The sequence below is a fragment of the Zootermopsis nevadensis genome, unplaced genomic scaffold (assembly GCF_977971745.1).
Source record: "Zootermopsis nevadensis isolate Lab colony 2312 unplaced genomic scaffold, Znev_1.0 Znev_ptg000002l, whole genome shotgun sequence".
Taxonomy (NCBI): domain Eukaryota; kingdom Metazoa; phylum Arthropoda; class Insecta; order Blattodea; family Termopsidae; genus Zootermopsis; species Zootermopsis nevadensis.
Genome location: NW_028259134.1, coordinates 18,672,439 through 18,681,343, shown reverse-complemented (window position 1 = coordinate 18,681,343; position 8,905 = coordinate 18,672,439). Strand labels below are relative to the sequence as shown.

Genomic DNA, 8,905 nt, shown 5'->3' with positions numbered 1-8,905 from the left:
CACAATGTTCATTATGCACTTGAAGTTTGCATCACAAGCTATATATAAATTTGCACATGAATTTCAGGTTATCATTGTCATGTGAAACTACAGCAATTTAAAATGATCAAGTAAGTGAACATTTAATAATTATTTTTGTTGGTACCCATACTTCTAATGCAGTACAAGAAATGATAAATCTGTACTTTACGAATACAACTGAACATTATACAAAGACTGACAAAATTACACTATTTTATGATATTTTTCTGTCTGTGGTAAAGATACCAACTGCCTAGAAGATGAAACATAACCTCAAAGTTTGTCACACTTTTCATGGTTTTAACATGTAGAAGACTGCATTATTCAGAATATATAATAGAAAAGTATTGAGTGCTTGGTGATAATTGTTGAAGTCACTTTTTGCACTGCAGTGAATCATGGTTATATTCTTTAATTAAACAGTAAGTAATAATTTTAATGTATATATGTTACTTTGATAGACAACTTAATAAAAATGTTGTTTTAAGCACTGCTTTAAATTTTCCTGATATTTTTGATTGGTAATTACTAGTTTTTATATGTTATGATCTGTCTCTGTACCAAGTTACATATGACAATGGTGCTGGAGTTATTAGACAAAATTGAAATAAAAGCTACAATTTTTTTTTTAAATTGTTAAGGAAATTTTAGACCTCTGCATTAAATGGTCTTTCCATCTGAGAAGTTTGCATGACTTCAATGTTAATACTTTTAATAGTAAGGAATAAAATACAAATGTGAGATGATGTAGCCTGCAACAGCATGAAGGCTATGTTACTGTATGAGGGCAAATGCATACTGAAAATCTTTTTATATCCTATAACCCACGGTGGTCTAGCGGTTAGAACGCTGGCCTTGTAATCCTGGGGTCTCGGGTTCGATTCCCGGCGGTGCCCGAATTTATAACTTGTGTTGGGCAAGGCCGTGGTCTAGGCAACACGGAGTTTTCCTCCGTGGCATCCCAACAATTACTCCATTCACACACAGAAGAAGGCAATGGCAAACCACTTATGGATCATCTGCCAAGAACGTATATGAACAGGTCCCAGTCCGAGAAAAGGATGGAAGGATCCTGTTCATATGGACCTGTCATCAGACAGAACACTAAATAATAATAATAATCTTATAACATACCATATGAGGCCTTAATGAAAACTACTAGTATGAACCCCATTTAAAGCAATTGTCAATGCTCCATGGTTCCTGCCTCAGTTTCTTTGTCTCTGAGCATAGGACAATATGACTTGTACAATGTCATGCCAGCTGTTTCCAGTGTGTATTCCATTTTTAGCACATTTTGGCCATCTCACTCTCCTTCCCCCTCCCCTGTCAATATGAATATTGTAAAGAAGTAATCCAGTTGGTTTCTATCCTAATAGCTTCTTTTTATATAATGTTTAAGACAGAGACATTGTTAATATGGATTAATATTCAAAGTTTTAGTAGCCAGGCTGACATTTCATCCCACTTTACAATACTCCCAGAAAAATAACGGCTTGAATTAAATTAATAATTGATGCTTAATAAGAAATAAGTTAGAAACATAATCATGTCTTCCACATCTTATGCCCAGCAGCCTGTTAGTCTAATGCCAGTACATGTAGGATTTCTACAGAGATACTTCTCTTTTTAACGGTATTCTAGAGTGCAGCATTAAAAGAACATGGATTTTCTACTTAGCTCTGTAATTTTTTGTGAATTCCATGATTGGATATTTAATTTCTTTATTATGTCAATTTACTTTATAGCCCAAATGAGTATAGCTTGCTATCCTCATTTCTGGTACTGTAATAATGATGATAATTTAAAACTTTATATAACAGTATTATATATAGTATCATTAAAATAACCAGACTGTGTCTACCAACAGTGCAATGGTAAGTGCAATCATTTGAACATGCTTAAACATTTGGTTCAGGAAAGATTTGTTTTATTAAGCTAAAAACCATTCCATTCATTTTCCAAATTCTAAAGATAAGGTACCAGTTCTGTATGGTGAAAAATTTCTTTCCATGAAGCAAGAACACAAATTGGATGTATGTTAGCACAGAGTGCTAGGTTTTGAAAATCAAGAATATATCCCAAATTTTAGGGGGGAAGCTGCTTGGAAAGCAAAAGAAAAATGGTTAAGAGGATAATATTAAATGTTCCTTGTGCAAAAACACTGCAAATATGTGAATAAAATTGAACTGCTTCAGGGTCATTTCCACTGGTAGTAGGCTTTTGTTATTATTATAGACTTTAATTAAAACAGTTATTGTTGAACCTTCAGTTTGTATTATCAGATATTTTGTTAAATATGCATCTATAATGTTGATAATGTTAAACCTTTGTGTTTTGTTACTGCAGGTAATAAATGCACAGGTAGCCCACATAAAGTAGAAACATCTTAGAAAGAAGATAATGAATATACCATTGGACTATAACCTTAGTCAGTCTGTTTCCATGATATCACAACTTCTGTCCTGAAGATATGTTTTAATACTACCTCTCCTGCCTCTGTATTGTAACTGGAAATCTATTAAGATGTTTCTGCACAAAATTCTGTATGTGCTTCTGATTTCCCTCACCTGGGTTTATGACATAAGAAATTTTTCAGCCTATAGTTTACCTTTAAAATTAAAAATAAGGACAACAACAAAAATAATAAAATACTGAACAGCTTGTGCTTGCTAATACAGATGTTTGGATTTGTTTTCACAGCAATGTCTGGAATGGTTCTGAGGACCATAGGGATATCAGGGATAGAACACTTCAAGTTTGAGTATGACTAGTCTCTAACGCCCAAGTTAGGCATGCATATTATATATGCACAGTGCTTTTCCTCCAGGCCCAAATATCTTTATACCAAAGTGCTGTGTGATCAGCATTGTTGTTGTTATGAGAGCTTAAATAAAGTGACTAGCTATAGGCTGAAGAACTGGGATCTGACTGAGAAGGGACAAGAACTTTCTCTCTGTCACTATATGGACACTCATGTTGGGGCTTGCCTTCCTATCGAATGGATTCAGGATTTATTTTCCCGGTGTATAAGGGGCGGAGCTTAAAGGCAGCCACCCACCCACGCCAAAGTGTAGAATGTATGGACGTTTTCACTGGTAGAGAGAAAACTTTATTGTAATCAACAGAAGAACAGTTTCTTAACAGATGTTAAATTTTCTCTCATATAATACCGTCAAAACTAAGGCCGGTATTGTACGAATTTTATCTACAATTTATAGTAAAAGTCATCAGAATACGGAATTACCATCAGCATTAAAATTATCAGTATCCTCTGTGAGTGTAATGCATGACGTAACAAACCACTGAACCAGGTAAGGATACATGGAAGCTACTTTACCGAGAGGCAAACACATGGAAGAAAATGGTTTGACAAGTGGTAAAGAGGTTATGTCTGAATTCTGATTTGAAGGTTGTTACGCTACGACAGCAGTAACATATGTTAATTCACTCTCTGAAAATGTGCAAAAAAGGTAGTATATTTTCATTTTCGAAATTGAAACAGTAATTGTATTACCGGAAAAATAAGACAAGAAAATTGGAAGGCTTAATACAGAATGAAAGACAGGTTATATTCTTTTGTGTATGTGTGTGTATATATCTGGCATAAGCTTTATTAGTAAGTTTCAAATAAAATGAACCGCCTGCCAGTTATTTAAGATTTTAACAACCGTTTCTGGATCCAGCACAAGGCAATCAAACATACTTAATTCTGGCCGGTGTATATTAGTACATAAATATTCGGATTTGAGAAATCGAATTACAACGTAAAAAACTTCAGTTTTTTTGTATCTCAAAAGATAAAAACAAGTGCTGCTATAAGAAAAAACCTTTTTTTGTCGAGAGATCAAAGAACGTGCCAACTTTTAAATTAGTGCATGAACATTACATGTTTAAACATTCTGGATGTTACACAAAGCTAATAGCCACAACATATAAAATATTTCTTAAATGTATTTTCCATTCAGTTACCTAATTTTTTCATCTCCAAGTTCCTATAATGAGGGGGAAAAAAGGGCTTCAGGGAAGGATGAAAAGTAAGGTAAAATGGGCAAAGTAGAATGGGAGCCACCTGGCAGGGTTGGCAAGCAGGGACAGAGCCCCTAGTTCAGCATATTAATATCTACCTTCATACCTCAGGGGTAGTCTACTCCATCTGCAACCAGAGGAACTTAATGACAAGGGATCCTTGTAACATGGACAATAACCACTGCTCACTCTTTTAACTCCCATCATTATATTATGTGACGGATCCTATCCAAAGAATACATGTCTCTTTGTATTGGGAATGGGTTAAAGAATGCTATAGCTTGAAGCTGGCCACTCACATCTAGTACTCAAGGCATAAATTAAAACCCTAATTATGCTACCAGGATTTAAGCCCAAGCCATTTATCTGTAATCATTCTGCTCTTTCATTATTAATTATTGAAAGAAAGTATTTTCCTTTCCAGATGTCAGAATTCTGCCCACTTTGCTTCTCTAAGGGCCGAAAATCTGTGTTGAAGTGTTTTCAAATTAATCTCACAGAAGCAGCCAGAATGTGTGTGGATGCCAAGGTAAGCATCTACACGTATATGTACCATTTACAATAAAGCATGCCAAGGTCTGAAGTAAACTACTTTGTACTCAAGTTTCTCAGTAAAACATTTGCTGCTTTTGATGTTGGATTTTTACATCATATTAAAATGAAATAAGTGTGCATTTTATCATAACTGTGTTTGTTTAATTTTTTACTTGTACAGACACAAAATTATTCCTATTGAATATGTCTGTTAAAATATAGTAGTAAAAATCCTGATCTCAGATCCTAGAGATATATAACTTACACATAGCATATTTTTGAAACTTCATCTGTATCACTGAGTGACACCGTGTTGTGAGTACCACTACTTAGGGATAATACTGATCATGTAAAAAGTGGTAGTTTGTGTAAATAACCTGGCATATTATATGACTCAGAAGGAACTTGTTGGTTTATTGAACAATGTAATTTTGATGAGTTGATCATTGTTTTATTTTTATTATAGTCATTCAGTAATTTACTTTCTTATGTAAAATGTATATAATGCACAAAAATGTGATACTTTTGGTGACTGCAGATATAACTGGAAATTTCATGATGTGTGAAACTTGTACCTAATTATATTTAAATCAACTTGTGAAAAGAAGAGTTACAAAGGTCAACATTTGTGAAGTGAGGAAAGAATCAAATGGGTACAGTCTTTTATTATGTGTTTATATTTACAGTGCCCATATCCATTTGGACTGAAATACTGTGATACATTTGTAAATCAGAATTTCATGGCCATGTTTATGGATGATGATGTATTGGACACGGTATCTCACTCAGAGTCAGGTATGTTTAATTATTCACATCACATTCTGTTGCTAATAAAAGTCACAAAAATGTGTATATGTTTTGTTCCTTGTTTGTAATGTGATAACCTGAAACTAGTTTCATGGTAGAGAGCCTTCCTTTGGCATCTGATTTAATTATGAAGTTGATCAAGAAATTCCCAACTATTATAGAGACTCACAGAGTCAGTTATCATCATCAGGCCTGAATATATTTCCTTTATATTTAAGAGCCACCTCCAAAAACTAGAAACCATGAAGGAACTTCTAGACACTATCTTGAAAATTTTACGTGCCATGGTAACATGGCACCCATAATTTGTGACTTAATTTATGGTTCTGTTCTGGCATTTATCTGAATGGACTGTGGAAAATCATGACAAACCCGAGGATAGTGGTCTCTGGGTCAAGATTTGAACCTAGGACCTCCCGAATATGAAGCAGGAATGCTAACCACTTGACCACAATGTTTGGTTGTTGGATTTTAGCAGATGGAAGTGTTAACTATATCATCTGAATTAAAATAATGTAATAAATCACAAAATCCCACAGTCTCCTAAAGATAGCATCAATCTTGAACATATATCATATTACTGATGATTTTTAAATGTCTCAGTTTTGGTCTTCTGTTTTCAGTTCCATTCTTCTCCTCAGATGAAATGAATGTGATCAAAACTGAACCAGTTAAGGATGCCAACTTACCAAGTACAGCCCAGTCACTACCAAACAAAGAAAATGTAAAGAATTATGATTTAATGGACAAGTTAGATTTTGATGTTTTCTCCAGTACAAATATGAAAGATGTGGACTTCAGTTTTGATCCAGAATTTGAAAGTTTGTTTGAAAGCATCATAGAAGATACAGTTGGTGACAGTCAGAAAGTTTTATCAGCAGGCAATGACTTTGAGGAACTGAACACTGGATTATCAGCAGATACTGGCTTTGAGAAATTGAGCACTGACAGTTTTGATGCTCAGACTGGAGGAAAAGAAGCAAATAGTGTCATGTCAAAAGTTCAACCAAACCTCCTGTTTGCAGAGACTGACAAAAATAAAGATAATAGTTTGGTGATGACTGAATCATATCAGTCAGGATTCACAGATATTTGTTCTGAAAGGAAAGAGACAAGCAGCTATTCTGGGGACACTCAGCAGAATATAACAGTGGCTCACAAATATGAAATTATACCTATCTCAAACCAAAGTCAGGAATTAGCTTTAACTTCAGATTATGATGAATCAAAACATGGTGACCACACTGCTGCAAGACAGTCATTACTAAATAGATTGTCATCTCCTGCAACAGTAACCTTGCAAACTCTAGACATTTCTCAGCATGAAGTGGACTTAGAATCTGTACACTCAAATGATTTAGCAGTGCATGATAAACTACAAACAGGTGATGGGCAACTTATGAACTCTTTACAGTCTGTCACAGAAAGTAAGATCAGAGTGGGTGAAAGTTTTAATTTAAATTCTGCGAATTCATCTTCACCAGAAAAATCAATTCAGTTCCTTAGTCATACTCAAATTTCTCATTCCATGACAAGTGGTGATAATATTGCAACTGGAAACATGTCAGATGTTATGACTGCAGAAGTTGGTATACCTGGCATGACACCTTGTTCATTGAGAGAAATACGTGACCACTCATACTGCAAAGTAAAAGATGATGATTCTGTTTCAATTTCACCAGAGAAATTTGACTTGATTATTTGCGACAAAACTTCATATTCTGTAAACATTGTTGATAATATTGTTACTGGAAAAAGTATGGGTGATATGTCTGCAGAAGATAGTATACCTGTATTAACACCTTGTCCACTGACAGAGGTACAAGGCCATTCATACTCCAAAATAAAAGATGAAGAAACTTTGAATGATCAGTCAAATGTTGAGACAAGCCATTTAGTTATCACAGAAAATTTAATTCCAGTGATGACTGACATTCATGATATGACTTATACCTTTCCTGTAACAAATGTTGGAGACTTGACTGTTGAAATTGTGAATATGGTGTTGCATGACATACCTGTGGCAGAAAATATAACAATTGTATCACGTGGCATGAAGAGTGTGCCCTCTGGCACTGAAGTTACAGAAGCAGCAATTAAAGAGTTGGATTTGGAGACAAATACAGCAGAAAATATGTTGTCAGCCATAAATAATATTGCAGGTACAAGCCAGCTGCCTTCCATAACAAATACAGTTATTGAAGGAACAGTAACAGATGTAAATCAGACAGCGATTTTAGGGGATCATGTGAAGCCAGACAAGTTAGCTGCAGCATCATACACCTGTATTCCTGAAGTAGCAGTTAAAGCAATTAACATAAAGTCAAATAATGAACCTGTTCCACAGTGTACAGACTTGGATGTTCAAGAGAGGCAACCCCTAACAAGTACAGTTAAACACATTGCAAACAGTGGGAATAATGTAGGAATAAATTGTTCTCAACATTTAATAGTTAATTCAGATATTGAACAAAAGGGAAGTGGAAATAGATCTGATTTACAAAAGAACAATCTCTTCTCTCTTAGCAGATCAAGGTCTATAGAGAGGAAGATAAACAATGACTTGAAAGTGGATGGGCCCCAGTATAGTTTTGCCACTAATGTGAAAATCCAGGGTGATTTGACTAGCTCTGGAATGTCAAATGGGGCAGATGTTGAGAATTTCATAGTAGATGACAGTAAAAAGCAAATAATCCCTCCACAGATTGAGAACATAGAAGGCAATTCCAATTTGTACATCAACAAGTGCAAGGAGAATATGCCATTCAGTCTCAGAAAGTTGGGAAGTAAGGAAGCATCTGTTACATACTTGAAACCTCAGGTTTCATCATTATGTCCCCCTCATCAGCAGAACTTCAGTAGCTCCCAGACTCTTTCTTCAGAATCTTCAGCATCTGTTGCTCACATGGGGGAAAAATGTGGAACAGCTGTACCCATAGCAAAACAGAACAAATCAATTAGAAAAGGGAAAAACCATGCTGATTCAGGTAGTGGTTTAAAGTCTTATGTGTTTTCACATAGCATTAGCAAAGAAAAGTTTGCTGGGTTCACTTTTGAAAAACCTTTTGTGCCACAAGCAAACCTGAAAACATCCTCTAAAAAAGAAAACAGTTCAAAAGCAAAACGAACTTCAAAGGGAATGAAGACACACACAGGGCTGAAAAAAGTATTATCAACACTGGCATACCATCCATGTCCTGATCCTTCAACTCCAAGCACATCCAGCACCGATTCCAGTGACAGAGTTGCAGTGTTGGAAAACCAGTGTAGTGTTGCAGATGATCCAATGGAAAATGTAAGTGAAAATACAAGTGTTGCAGATCATACATTTGTTAGGAAAGAATCTGTTCATGAAGGTCCAGATTGGCTTCAACAGTTACTGATGTAAGATGAATTTGAATCAATTTTATATTAAAGTTGTTTCATTATTTCAAACCAGTTTGAGATGGATAATGAATGTGTGTGTAAATTCATGTTTTGTAATCCATATACCTGATCAGTTTTCTGTATAAGC

At 35.0% G+C, this 8,905-nt stretch overlaps 1 protein-coding gene across 3 annotated transcripts; it reads left to right on the top strand.

The window, feature by feature from the left end:
* The first annotated feature begins 3,090 nt into the window (after positions 1-3,090).
* Positions 3,091-8,807, top strand: LOC110839818 (uncharacterized). 3 transcript variants are annotated; one of them, XM_022084341.2, is made up of 4 exons: positions 3,091-3,335; positions 4,475-4,579; positions 5,271-5,379; positions 6,015-8,807. In XM_022084341.2, exons 2-4 carry the CDS (start codon positions 4,475-4,477, stop codon positions 8,777-8,779), a joined length of 2,979 nt encoding a protein of 992 aa, XP_021940033.1. In that variant the 5' UTR covers positions 3,091-3,335; the 3' UTR covers positions 8,780-8,807. The 3 variants fall into 3 exon arrangements, with proteins under 3 accessions (XP_021940033.1, XP_021940032.1, XP_021940035.1); XM_022084340.2 differs by lacking the exon at positions 3,091-3,335 and adding an exon at positions 3,343-3,494; XM_022084343.2 differs by lacking the exon at positions 3,091-3,335 and adding an exon at positions 3,349-3,589.
* The last annotated feature ends 98 nt before the right edge of the window (positions 8,808-8,905 follow it).

What these genes read in the sequence shown, in the direction of transcription:
- LOC110839818 (XM_022084341.2), top strand. Translation starts at nt 4,475, where the DNA reads ATGTCAGAATTCTGCCCACTTTGCTTCTCTAAGGGCCGAAAATCTGTG. An exon ending in GAATGTGTGTGGATGCCAAG is followed by an intron (nt 4,580 to 5,270) that starts GTAAGCATCTAC and finishes TTATATTTACAG; the next exon opens with TGCCCATATCCATTTGGACT. An exon ending in GGTATCTCACTCAGAGTCAG is followed by an intron (nt 5,380 to 6,014) that starts GTATGTTTAATT and finishes TTCTGTTTTCAG; the next exon opens with TTCCATTCTTCTCCTCAGAT.